Source organism: Paroedura picta, chromosome 10 (genome assembly GCF_049243985.1).
Source record: "Paroedura picta isolate Pp20150507F chromosome 10, Ppicta_v3.0, whole genome shotgun sequence".
Taxonomy (NCBI): domain Eukaryota; kingdom Metazoa; phylum Chordata; class Lepidosauria; order Squamata; family Gekkonidae; genus Paroedura; species Paroedura picta.
In genome coordinates this window covers 15,190,573-15,204,315 of record NC_135378.1, presented here as the reverse complement: position 1 = coordinate 15,204,315, position 13,743 = coordinate 15,190,573, and the positions used below count along the sequence as shown (strand labels likewise).

The window sequence follows — 13,743 nt, the reverse complement described above, 5'->3', positions numbered from 1 at the left end:
GGTTGTTTTGATTTTAGCTACTCTTCCGTTCAGCCAAGCCTCCCAAAGTCGCTGTTTACTGGGTTTTATATGTTACCAGCATTTGTTCCATTTGTGGGTATTCTTGTAAGTGCTCCTTTTGGTGGAGATTGATAGCTCTTTTGCTGCTTGCCCCCAGCTGTGTTAGCTGGACATGCTGTTCTGGAAGCACACTTACAGCCCAAGTATAAGGTCGCTTGCTTGGTAGCAAATCCCTCTGTACAGAATGGAGCTGATTTCCAAAAGAGCCCAATCTCTAATTGTGTCAGTCCTAAGATCTTATGAAATCCAGGTTAGATGTATACTCATTAATTCACACCTCACATGGTGACCGTGCATGTGTAAATCAGATGTCCACATGTGATGTGTTTCATGTGTATTCATTTTTTCCTACTTTTCCAAACGGGGTAACAAATCATCCACTTAAAAATGCCAGAAGATACAGTTTCTAGCCAAATGACCATTAAGTTTAAACAGGCTGCCTCTTTTTCATCAAGGTCCTTTTAACTAAATGAACAGTTACTGTAAATGTAGAGCCTTTGTTTCATTCGTGCATTTTTAGAGTCCTCTTGTGGCGCAGAGTGGTAAGCAGCAGAAATTCTGTCTGAAGCTGTCTATCCATGAGGCTGGGAGTTCGATCCCAGCAGCCGGCTCAAGGTTGACTCAGTCTTCCATCCTTCCGAGGTCGGTAAAATGAGTACCCAGCTTGCTGCTGGGAAGGTACTGGCAAGGCCACCCCGTATTGAGTCTGCCATGAAAACACTGGAGGGCGTCACCCCAAGGGTCAGACATGACTCGGTGCTTGCACAGGGGATACCTTTACCTTTAGAGTCCTGTGTGATTTGTTGAAATATGAGTTTGTAGACTTTCTGCATTCTGATTTTACTAGCTTGTAACTTCCTGTTATAAACAGGAAATTGCAAGTGAGGAAAATCAGAACACGGTAAATCCCTGTATCTTGAGAACACTGGTTTATCCATGCTTAAAGAATGAGGGGGCAGAATGGATAGCACCACTTCATATCGCAGGCCATGGATTCCAGTTTCTAAAGTAAAACACCATGGAAGTAGAAGAGTAGCACTACAGGGGAAGGAACAAGAGAAGCTTAGCAAAACGGACCCCTTTCCCACTTCCCGAAAGAGGACGCAATGAGCCCAATGGCTGGCTCTCCCAGATACCTTCCTTCCCCGTTGCTGGGATAGAGCTGGCAGGTCAAAAGCCCTCCTTGGCCAACCAACCCAGTGGGGATCAGGAGGTGCAGAGAGGCAAGCCAAGGAGTTGGGGAATATAGCTCACCTCTTTTCATGGTCACGACTCCCTTGAGGGCTCATCAAAGCTCACCCCGGGAAATGCCTACAAGGAAAACACATGGTAAGCAGAGACGGTTCCTGCCCTTTCTTCCACCAGCATCCTCCAGGCGCCGCCACTGCCTTTGGTTGGCCAGCATCAACTGGCAGCTGCAGGCCCGCATCCATCTTTTTCAACATGTGCACTCCTTCCCCTTCATCCCTCAGCCAAGGAAGCACCTCCTCACACACACACACACTCACACACTATCCGACTCCATTCACACCACTCCCGCCCCCACTCAGCCCATCCCCTAGGCAAGGACACCAACCAGGGATATGTGGTTTGGTTCCTGGCTGAACTAGGAACAGATCCACAAATCCTTTGGCCCAGTCTTTTTGAAACTTGGAGGAGAGTCAGGGAAAACCCTCCCTGAGCTACCTTAGAAATGTGAAGGGTATAGCTAATACACACACACACAGCTCTAGGGAAACGCGGGGAAACTACAGCTGCGTGGTTCTTTTCATAATTTAAAAGAAACACACTCAATTTCTGCTTCCCTGCCTTTCCCTGGGGCTGGGGGTGTGTGCCTTTAAGTTACACCCCTCAATCTTGCAGGGGAGCTCCAGGAGGGTCTTCCCTGACTCCACTCCAGGTTTCAAGAAGATCGGACCTGGGGGTCCACTCCTAGGGCCTCTCAAAGAGGGTGCCCCTATCCACCCATTCTATCCAATGGAGATTCGGCTCCATAGCATATAATGGGTCATTATATCCTATGGAGCCGAATCTCTATGGTATCAAATTGGACGGATAGGGGCACCCAATTTGGGAGCCCCCAGGTTTGGACCCCCTGGTCCAATCTTCTTGAAACCTGGAGGGGGAGTCAAGGAATACCCTCCCTGAGCTACCCTAGAAGTTTGATTATTGTAACTCATGCACACACACACACACGCAGCCCCAGGGAAAGGCAGGGAAGGCTCTCCCAGGTCTGGCTTGCAGATGCCACCCTCCAGGTATGAGATGATGGGAGTTGACAGGTATTGCTGCTCATCTTCACTCAGCAATTCCCCCATTCCCATCACCTCCCCTGGGGTAAAGGGCACTGCATGCCAGAGTTGCAGGGGACAGCCATGGCCAAGCACTCTTCCTCGGACTTGCTTGCATTCGAAAAGCTCACTCCTTGAATAAATCTTTGTGGTTCTTAAAGGGGCCACTGGACTCTGATTTTGTTGAAATTTGAATATTTCTCTCGACCTGATTCTGTTGTGGTGCTTCAGACCAACGTGGCTATCCACTTGAATCTACTTAACTTTCATACTGGCTATGTAAACCTGGGGGAAGAAGAAGCAGATGTTATCTATGGCATTAGCGAGATGTACAAGAAGAAAAAGGGAAGAATAGTAAAACGGTAGCCTAATGTGTGTATGTTTTGTTGTTTTTTTCCTAACTTTCAATGGTAGTCCTGTAATATGCAAGCTTCGGCATTTCTCTATTTACTGAACCAAAAAGGTCTAGAAAAAAAAGAAAAGGGCTTGGAGTTCCTTTTGGCCGTGGGGACAGGAAGGCTGCAAAGAACAGCAGAACAGAGCAAAAAAGAAAGCAGAGGTTTAAGGGGATGGCCCTGAGTGCCTTTAAAGCCCTGCTCTCTGCTCTAAATATGAAACACCACCAATTCCTGAAAAGTTAATGGAAGTTTGTGACGGCAGCCTCAAAATCGTCATGAACTTCAGTTGGTGAGCTCCATCCATCTGAAGGGACACGCACCCCAGTTCCATCAGCTTGGGGGGAAAGGTAAACTCTGAAGAGAAAGCAGTGCATCATCTGTGTCAGTGGTCCCCAACCTTTTTATCACCGGGGACTGGTCAACACTTGACAATTATACTGAGGCCCGGGGGGGGGGGTAGTCTTTTGCCGAGGGACATCGCTACCGCCGCCTGAGCCCCTGGTCCACTTGCTTTCCCACTGGTGCCCCTGACTTCCCGTCGCCCACTGGGGGGCGCTGCCAGCAGCAGCTGTGCAGTGCTACACCAAGGGGGAGCCCCAGCCATGGAGGCCACCGGAGAGCACCAAAGGTGAGCTGGCGGCAGGGCAGCCCCTGAGTCAGCAGCCGGGGAGGAGGACGAGGAGGAGCTGCGGCCCGGTACCGAATGATCCACGGACCGGTATCGGTCGCTGGACCGTGGGTTGGGGACCACTGATCTATGGTATTAGGGTCATGTAAAAGAACTAGAGTTGTATAATCAAATGGGGGATGGGCACCTGTGCATCTGAATGGACCAGGACTCAAGGCCCCCCCTGCACTCCTTCCCCCACTCACAGACTGGTGTGTGCCAGGCATTAACCTCAGTGTTTTCTCCCTCTTCCCCACAAGGCCTCAATTTCTAGTGACACTTGTGAAAAAAAATGCTGATTTATTCTTTGACTCACACATCTTATGTCATTTCTACCCTTCGACTTTCATGGGTTGGCTGAGATCTCCCCCCTCATCCCCTTTGCCACTGCCCCCCCTTCCCCTTTCCTTTTTCTCGTTCCTGAAGTGCCCCTGTTTGATTTTTCAGTTTATTTAACACATTTGTAAGCTACCTTCTTACCTCGTGGAACTCAAGGCAGCTTTTTATATTTTGTGTGTGTGTGTATGTATGTGTGCATTTAGATTTTTTACCCACCACTCTCGGAAACCGTCTCATGGCGAGTTATGATAAAAGATAAAACCCCCACATACATTTAAAAAATTAAAAATCAGCATACTCCAACGGCAAAAAAATGAAACCTACCTCATATCCTCCCTCAGCCACTCTCCCCCAGGACTTCCAGGCACAAACTCCGAGGGATGCTGGCTTCTCCAGATACCGACAGGTCTTTCGTCGGATTGATCTTAAAGATGGTTCTTAGAGGTGGAGGGGCCCCTCCATCTTCCCTGCCCAGGCCTCAACCAAAGACCTGGGGAAAAGATCTGTCTTAAGGTCCTGCAGGGCCCTCAGCTGTTCAGGGAACTTGTCCCACCAAGTCAGGGCTTGGACCGAAAAGGCCTCTCGTGGGCCAGGAATATAACCTCACCTTGATCCAAAGACACTTTAAAAAGCCATTGTAAAACCTATGTCACAACCTCAACCCTTTTGTGTTTCTTCTTCCTATTCACCAGCCAACTTATCTTTAGGGCTTCCCCTGTCCTTAGCTTCCCCCCCCCTCCTTTTCTATCCCGCATGGTCTCCCCAGAAGAAGTCTCCCTCCGTTGCATGGTGGCCACCAGCTCAGGGCCGGTCCCCGATGTGTGGCTGCAGCTGCCTCTCTGGGCTTAGGCTTGAGCCACCACTGCAAAGTCAGGTTTGGTCATCTCGGTGGTGGGTCTCCAGAAGTGGCTCCTGGGCCTTTCCTTGGTGAGGCCTCCTGCATCAGGGCATCAGTGAACCGGGGCCCTTTGGGGGCTCTTTCAGCCCCCCTGTCTAGTCCTGCCTCCATCATGGTTTAGGATGTTTGGCAGTTCTGTTGCAGTTGCCAAGCGACCCTCAACTGCCACGGAATTCAGAGGGCTTGGGGGAGGGGTTAGGAGTGCAGAATTCCCGTCTGGCAAGCAAGGTTTGATTCCCCGCTCCCCACATGCATCCAGCTGGATGACTTTGGGCTAGTCACAGCACTGATAAAGCTGTTCTGACCAAGCAGGAATATCAGGGCTCTCTCAGCCTCACCCCCTCACAGGGTGTCTGTGGTGGGGAGAGGAAAGGGAAGGCGAATATAAGATACTTTGAGACTCCTTCGGGTAGAGAAAAGCAGCATATAAGAACCAAATCTTCTTTTCAGTAATATCAGGGCTCTCTCAGCCTCCCCTCCCTCACAGGGTGTCTGTTGGGGGGAGAAGAAAGGGAAGATGAATGTAACTTTGAGCCTCCTTCAGGTAGAGAAAAGCAGCATCTAAGAACCAACTCTTCTTTCTTTCTTTCTTTCTTTCTTTCTTTCTTTCTTTCTTTCTTTCTTTCTTTCTTTCTTTCTTTCTTTCTTTCTTTCTTTCTTTCTTTCTTTCTCTCTTTCTTTCTTTCTCTCTTTCTTTCTCTCTCTTTCTCTTTCTCCTTCACATTAGCGTTTTTATAGGTATCAACCTCGCCCTCCAGCATCAGAGGCAACCTGGAGACCATCACAAATGGTTTCGTTTTGGCTGCTCCCTTTGAATTCATTTCTTCTGTTCTGTGCCCCCCCCCCCCCCGATTGCCTGCTCATTATTTTTTCTGCCTCTGCCTCTTTCCCTTCATGACTGGGTACCTACTTTTCAGGTTCTCCAGAATATCTTTGTAACAGGTTTTGCATTTCATTCTTCTCTTGTCAGCCCCAACAGCCAAACAAAACCTCCATGTTCAAGGGCAGTCTGTCTTGCAGAAGGAAGAATTCAGAAAGGTGCTTGTTCTCGCGTCCCAGAAGTGTCTGGTTGGACGTTGCTGGAAACAAGATGCTAGTTTATGTAGAATTTTGGTCTGACCTAACAAGGCCATTATCACAAGCCAAGACTAGACCCTCCATGTGCAGAAGCAGTCTACTGTGAATAGTTAATTCAACAGGTATCTCAGTATGTTGCATTAAACACAGCTAGGAGTCAGAGATGCTGCTTTGGTTACTCTTTATGTTTATTGCCCTTAAAGACTGCTTAATTCTGGGTTAACATCTTCTTCTTTATCCACCCTTTCTCGCCAGACTCAATGCGGTCTGGGCCCTGCCTGTCTGAGGGACCACCTCTCTGCCCTACGAACTCCAACTGGCTGGTGATCCTTGGCCCCAAGGAAGCTTGTTTGGCCTCAACCAGGGCCAGAGCCCTCTCTGTCCCGGCCCCCACCTGGTGGAACGAGCTCCCTGAAGAGATCAGGGCCCTGCCTGAACTACCGCAGTTCCACAGGGTCTGCAAAGTGCAGCTCTTCCGACAGGCATTTGGCTGACATCAACCAAAACAGCATCTGCCAGACCCCCAGAAACCCCCTCCCCCCCACTAGATCTGCCCATCAGACACAGCACAGGTTGATATGCATAAATAATCCAAACAATCAAACTTTATTACAGTCGTTCCGACCAAGTTATATGAAGTCAATACAGAAAAGACCCAAAGAATATGGTCATTTAATGTAATGCAATTTAAAATAGATCATAAAATAATCCCCACGACAGAGTCCAAAAAAAAAAAAGGGACCAAAAGAGAAGTGTAGAATAAATCCTTCGAAGTTCCACAGGGAACAGGGTTCCATTCTTAAGCCCCCATTTCCAGTCTTCTTAAGACAGGGGAAGACCCAGGGCCAGGTCTTCCGAGGGAGGGCTGGATCCCCTGGGGCAGGGCCTTGGAGGGCAAGCAAGTGGATTCCCCGGGGAGAGGCTGCTGCGTTGCTCTCAGGGCCGCCCCCTCCCCACCGGGGTCTTGGGCGGTCGGGGGGGGGCTGGCAAGGCACGTGCTCCTCGCGGCGGCTTCGGCAGCCCTTCCTGCATCACCCGCTGGGGCCGTACGGGGGCGCCCCGGGGGCCTGATTCCGGAGCCAGGCGCGCTCCCGACGGACGGGGCAGAGGCGGGGCAAAGGCGGGACCGCGCCTGGAGGGAGCCCACGTGGAGCGGGTGCAGAGCCATGCCGGGGCCACGGAGGTGCAGCGTGTGCGCGGAGGGGGAGGCCAGAACGGCCAGGTACCGCTGCCCCAGCTGCAGGGCCAGCTAGTAAGTCGCTGGGGATGGGAGGGGACTCTGCACAGGCTCAGAGGCACTCGCGGGTGGGTGAGCGGGCGGGGATGCCAGCCTCCGGGGGGACCCCCGCTTTACAGCTCATCTCCTGGCGGCAGAGACGGGTTCGCCTTCTGCCCCACCCCTCCAGAGTCTCCCGGCATGGCCCAACCCAGAGCTGGCAACCCTCGCAGGGAACGCAGAGGCGCCCTCGTGCCGTGCGCTTCTTGGGTCCGGGCTGCCTCGGGGCCTGGGGGGTGAGGGGCTTCTCAGGGTCAGAAGGCCCTCTGCATAGGCTCAGAGGCACGCTCGTCCTGCACGGGCGTCAGGGGTGTGCAAAGGGGCGCTGTGGCTCAAGCCGGCCTCGGGCCTCCTGGGGGTTGTAGTCTGCCGAGCGGGCGAGTGGGGCTGGGAGAGAACGTTGAATGGGCGGGATCAGAACTACGGCTCCCAGAATGCCCCGGGGAGGTGACGCGCAGGCTGGCTGGTCACGGATGGCGCCTTGGTCTCGCGTCCAGAACCCCCAAGGCTGCCCAGGGTTGCCAACCTCCAGCCGGGGCCCGGCACTGATGCCACGATCGCTCATCTCCAGCCTGCCAGGATTTGTCACCCCGGAGGCCAGGCCCAAAGAGCATCCCTGGCCCTGCGGAGCGCCTTCCCCAAAGCTCCAGGCCTTTCCCGACCCAAAGTTGGCACCCATCCTGTTGCACAGACTAGCCCATGGATGTGCTTGGGGTGGGAGGTGGGGCGAGGCATGAGGAGGGGCTTTTTACAAGAGATCACAGTTGTTTTCTAGGGGTGGCCAAACTGGCTCTCCAGAGGTCCATGGACTAATGCAGGCAGGGGATCATGGGAATTGTAGTCTATGGACTTCTGGAGAGCCACAGTTCAGCCCAGGGGTAGTCAAACTGCGGCCCTCCAGATGGCCATGGACTACAATTCCCAGGAGCCCCTGCCAGCATTCGCTGGCAGGGGCTCCTGGGAATTGTAGTCCATGGACATCTGGAGGGCCGCAGTTTGATTACCCCTGGTTTAGCCACCCCTGGGGCAGGCAGGCAGTTGGGAGAGGTTCCAGGCACCCTCTGCTGTGTCTGTTTCTGGTCCTCCTGCAAAGCTTCCAGGGGGGGGGGGGGGAGCGCATGATGCTGGACTGGTGCTGTGGTGGCTGCATCGTGGGGACTCATTTTACATTTTAAATCCGTTCTTCTGTTGCAGTTGTTCGGTGCCTTGCTACAAGAAGCACAAAGGTAGGCTGTTTTTTTTTTTCTTTGCCTCCCTCGTTTCCTAGTCTTTGGGGAAGCTTTCGAGGACAATTAGGACAGGGGGATTTTCCAGCAGATTATTTGGTGTCCTGAACAGAGTGTGACGCAATGTGGCATATTTTCGCGACTGACGCTTAATAAGCCTGAAAGATGCCACGTATTAATTTGACATCTCAACAGCGACAAAAATTTGAATTGACAGACGTGATTGGGGGGGGGGAATAAGAGTGAGAGTTAACGATTTTCAGACTGTTTCAAAGCTTTATGCAGAAATTATTTTCCATGGAGGTAATGCTCCTGAAAATGCCACAGTCAAAGATGTGGTGTTGTTTTCTAACTCAATGTTGTTCATGCATTAGTGTAGGCTATATTTGGATTGTTGATTGAATTATAGTATTTAATTGTATTTATTTATGAAAACATTTCTCGCACGACTTTCTTCGTGACTCATTTTCAACTTTACTTATTTATTGGATTTTTTAATTGGGTATATAGCTTTTTTTTGTGCCCCATCACCCCATTTACAAGCCAGTGAAACACACCCGTCCACTCTTTTATGAAACACGTCGTCATACCCTTGGGGTTCTTCTAGGTCAGTCTCGTCTATACCGGCTGGCAGCTGCTCTCCATGGTCTTCCCCATCAGCTCCTGCCAGATCGTCTAACTGGAGATACCGAGGATTGAACATGGGACCTTCTGCATGTCAAGCAGATGCTCTGCCACTGAGCCATGGTCAAAGTGCCTGGGGAGGATCACTTGCTCCGTGGTTAGCGGATCGCCCCCCCCCCCCCCCCCATGTCAGACAGCTTCTATGGCTTCTTTTCCTCCAGCCGGGTTTAAACTGGGCAACACGAGAAGCTAGCCCCAAATTGAGCTGGCAAGAGCGATCTGCTCACTCTTGCACAGCTGATCCTCAGGCTGACTTCTGCAGTCCCTTTAAACTTTAAAGGGTCTGCTCGACAAACCATTGAATAGCATGAGCAAGCTGTTCCTGCCTCTCTGCTGTTTTTGGATCTACCTGTGATTCCCAGGTATATCTGGAATTTTTTAGAATTCTTTTTTGGTTTCTCAAAGAAAGCCCAGATACTTTTGGGAAGTTGAAGTATACTCCCGTATACCAATAATGTATTTTTGTACCATCTTTTGGGCTCTGGTGAGTCTGAATGCACACCTCTAGTCCCCACATGCTTGATGAAACCTGCATATTCCTGATTCAGAGCTGTTTGTCTTTCGAGCAGAGCAATGCGTCCCAAAAGTAGACCGAGCTCCACGGCCTGCAAGTACAGAATTTTTGACGGGTGTTCAGAGGGATAAATTATTCAACACAGAAGGTATTTACACCTTTTTGATCCTGCTTGTGTTAAGGAAACCTTTTCCCCACCTCCTTCCCCATGGAGGTTTGGGAAATCTGGATATGACTCCCCCCCTGTGCCATGGAAGTTCATTGGGTAGCTGTTGGCCCATTATAGCAGATCAGCTTAACCTACCTCACAGGGTGGTTGTGAAGATACAGTGGTGGGAAGAACAATGTGGTAAGCTGCCTTGGATCTGCAAGGCAGAAAAGAGGGATGTAATTAATTTTGTTGGTTTTATTTATGATATTTCTATACCACCCTCCCGTAAAACAGGAATATACATTGTAACTGTATAATAACAATAATCTTTAACCGCTTGATGAGCGGTATCATACCTTGCTAAGGCTGTTGTGGGCAGAGAGTGGGCGGGGCCGGTCCGGGTGAGGGCCCAATTGGAAGGCGTGAAGCGCCTTCTGATTGGGCCATCACCCGGACAGGCCATGGCAACACAGGAGTTCTAGCCACTGCCCCCCCCCCCCAGGGAGTGTCAGCCACAATCCGGTAAGCTGCAGGCTCCGTGGGGGGGAGGGTGCCGGGGATGGCTTCCCTGGGCCTGCGGAGGTGGTGTGTGTGCTCCGCGTGCCCCGGGCCAGCCACAGCCTCTGTGGGGGTGGACAGGGCCGGGAATGGCCCCCCTGGGGCGCTGGGTGAGCTTGCCGCCGGGGGTGGGGCTTTCAAAGCCCGTTCTTACGAACAGTAACAATCAGTATCTAATAATAGATCTGGTCACTCTGTGGGTCAGATTTGTAAGCCTTTTTTTTCAAAAGCCATGTGAGGTTTAAGGATCACAGCCCTGATGTGCTTTGCTATGGGTTGAGGTTTGCACCTATATTTCCTCAATGGATCTAACCACTTCCCATGGTTCTCCTCCCCCATTTGCCCTCACAACAGCCCTGTGAGGTGGGAGAGGCTTAGACTGGGATGACCTTCAGGAGAGAGGGGATTCAAATTGGGGCGGCTGTGAGGTCTGTTCAGGCCTCTGGTGTCTTTGCTAACCCTTCCCCCGCATCCTCATTTTAACGGCTGTTTCTGCTTTTCTACAGCGAGTCCTCGGTCAGTGGGTGACACTTTGACGGAAGAGGAGGAGGAAGATAAGGTCCCCCTGCAGACTCTCCAGCATCTAAGTAAGCTTTTGGGCTGAAAACCCTGTCATTTTTGCTGTCAGTCCAAACAAATTGTATTGTGAATTCATGCCCCCGTTTTCAGCGGGCAAACAGTCCAAAATGTTGTACTGACAAATTTTCCTTCCTTAATGTTTGTTCATTTTATCATTAGGCAACAACTAAAAAAGAAAAGGTATTTTAATTTGGCCATCCGACAGTGTTGGCTAAAACCTGTCCAGGGTCAGGAATCCCCCCCCCCCAAGTGGTGTGGTGGACTCAGGCTGGCTCCAGCCCCCTACCTTGACACCTGGACTTCTCCCCCACAAATCCACCTTACCCAGCCCATGGGAGGAGACGGGAGACTCAGCTGTGGGCCAGGTATAGGAGGGCGTATCCACGGCCCTGGGAGTCTTTCCAGCAGCGGCCGTAACAACTTAGAGCCAAGCACAGCCAAGTATGGCCATGGCCCCGGGAAACGGGAGGGTGGCAGCATTATGGGGAAGAGCCCTACAGTCTTTGCCGTGGCTGGGGAAGCCTACAGTGAGAACCCTCCCAAGGAGCTGCACCCACTCCCAGCTTGCGGGCCACAATGAGCAGCCAGGCTAGCCCAGGAGAGAGAAGGCCGGCCATCCCTTGGAGCTGGTGGAGCCAGACTCCATGGCTGATTCTGTGAGAGGAAGCAGACCAGTTAGCCGGGCGAGGCAGCAGCGTGGGGAAGCTGCCCGGCTCCTTCGGGCTTGACCTTCGAGGAGGAAGATGCCTACAGCTGACCAGTGGAGACACTGGGAGGGGGGAATGGGGGGAGGAGGCCCAGTGGGAAGGCACAGGCAACGGGAGACAGGAAGGGGAGGACTGAAAGGGAACACCTGAGAGCAAGCCAAGGGGTAGGAGCCAGCAAGCCGGGCTGCATGGAGGAGGAGGTTGTCTGGCAGAGAGGAGGAAGGCTCGGGTGTGCTAACTTCCCTCCCCTCTCATTCTGAGGCCGGGGAGTTCCCCAGCAGGGTTGTGGGCAAGAGAGCTGAATGCAGCGTTTCCCCAGTGGCAACTGTGCCTCATGACAACCAAAGGCTGCGGAGGCCTGCTGCTAGTCAGGGTCAGGGGTACAGGGCCGGCTTAGCAATTTTCCACTTCTCTGAGGGATGTATTATGTGTTAGCAAACCAGTTGCTTGCATCCTGGGCTTGCATTTGTGGCAGGAGGGCAGGCAGCTTTATCTCTTCCACCTGCAATAGGTTATGTCCCCGCAGGTCAGATGTTTCCTAACTAAGCTTGCCCCCAGTTCACCACTGAGCTGGAAGAAAAATTTCAAGCTGAGCAAAGCGGTGGGAAGCACGGTTGAAAGCCACTGCACTGCCCCTGGACACATTTTGAGTCTTCCCTGCAAAGCCCCCACTTCAAGCTTTATCAGGAATATGCATTGATAGAAATACACAGTTCTGTTCTTAAGAACGAGAGAACTGATTGTGGGCAGGGGACACAATTCTGGCTCGGCAGTACAGTGAAGGGTCCCAGGTTGAATCCTGAGCATCTTTGACAAAAGGACCTCTTTTCTTGCAGAGTTATAAGGGGAAGCGTGCAGCCTGCACTTTCAAGGAATGACAACTGCAGCAGAGACAGAACCAGGGCTTTTTTTGGTTCCAGATAGATACCCCCTGCCCACTTTGCAAGGCACCTCTGGATACCCTCAGAGGTTGCAGTCTTGTATTCTGCTAATAAATATTGTGTTCTTGTTGCTGTAAGCAATCACGCAGCCCAAAGTTTCTTAGAGCCCAGCAAAAACTAAAGGCAGTGGCTCAACCCAGACTAGTTTGAAATTGTGCAGCTTGTCCTCGAAAAAGTCCCGATGATGTTCCAACATTTAAGCATTTGAGTTCTGGTAGAGCTGAATGAAGCAGTGTCCAGCAGCCAAACTCTGCAAAGATATAAAGACATTTAACTTGATCTGGGTATTAAAAGACACAGAAAGCACTGTCAGTCTGAGCCAAGGGTCGGTCAGCCCTAAAAGCTATCTCAGCCTCGAGATCTGAACTCGCATCTTTCTCCTTTCCTTACAGAGGACTCAGAAGAACTCCGAGGCCTTCTCTTCAACCCTCACCTCCGGCAGCTGCTTCTAACCATTGACCAGGCCACGAACAAGAGCGCCCTCATGAGGAAGTACATGCAAGAGCCCCTGTTTGTGGAGTTTGCTGACTGCTGCCTGCAGATCGTGGAGCCCCCTGAGAAGGAGACTGAGCTTCCGGAATGAAGTGGAGAGGGAGGCAGAGAGAGGAGGGGAGGCAGCTTGTGGTGTGTACGACCACAGAATGGCTCCCCGCATTGCTAGCTGCTGGATTCGCAGTCCTGTCCTTTCAGAGAAGAATGCACTGCTGGATTTGGGGATAGGAGTGTTTCCATACCGGAACCCGTTTTTCTTTTGTGCTCCAAAATCCACCTCCCAGGTTTAGCAGTCTTGGAAATGGTATCCAAGAAGTGCTAGATTTGGCAACATGTGGTAGCTTTAGCTCTCTATGGTATCCGCAGCATTCACCTCCAACACCATAATTGGAAAGCATCTATTCTTCTCCTGTCTCCCTTCTTCAGGGTCCACCTTTCACATCCATAGGTTGTTATGGGGAAGACAATGGCATTAACTGGCCGGCATTTTGTATTAAGGCTGATATCCTTACTCTTCCATATTTGGTTCCCAGGTATATAAATGTAATAAATAATATAAGTGTAATAAATAGTAAATAAATAAAGAAGAAGCAAAAGCAAATTGGGCTTTGCAGTTTTACTATTTTAATTCTAAGGGAACATGGAATACTTCTCAAACTGAATAAGGTGGAGACGATGCGGTCTCCTCATTCACAGTACAGGTATTCGGGGCCATCCAATTACACATATTTGTGAAAGATTCCAAACATCCATAAAGGCATTCTTGGAGTCTGTAATGAGCTTCTGGAATTCACTGTTACCATATGTGGTGAGTGCTTCTAGCTTTTAACAAAGAAATTCACAAAGTGAATTATTACAGAAGCACATGAGCTAAATGGGGCCTCC

General features: G+C 51.1%; 1 protein-coding gene across 4 annotated transcripts; it reads left to right on the top strand.

Annotated features, from left to right (window-relative positions):
* The first annotated feature begins 6,826 nt into the window (after positions 1–6,826).
* Positions 6,827–13,459, top strand: ZNHIT3 (zinc finger HIT-type containing 3). Of its 4 annotated transcripts, none has more exons than XM_077301485.1 (5): positions 6,827–6,982; positions 8,201–8,232; positions 9,486–9,578; positions 10,646–10,726; positions 12,759–13,459. In XM_077301485.1, the coding sequence occupies exons 1-5, from the start codon at positions 6,897–6,899 to the stop codon at positions 12,947–12,949; spliced, it is 483 nt and encodes a 160-aa protein (XP_077157600.1). In that variant the 5' UTR covers positions 6,827–6,896; the 3' UTR covers positions 12,950–13,459. The 4 variants fall into 4 exon arrangements, with proteins under 4 accessions (XP_077157600.1, XP_077157599.1, XP_077157602.1 ...); XM_077301484.1 differs by having other exon boundaries at positions 9,483–9,578; XM_077301487.1 differs by having other exon boundaries at positions 6,860–6,952.
* Positions 13,460–13,743: the final 284 nt, after the last annotated feature.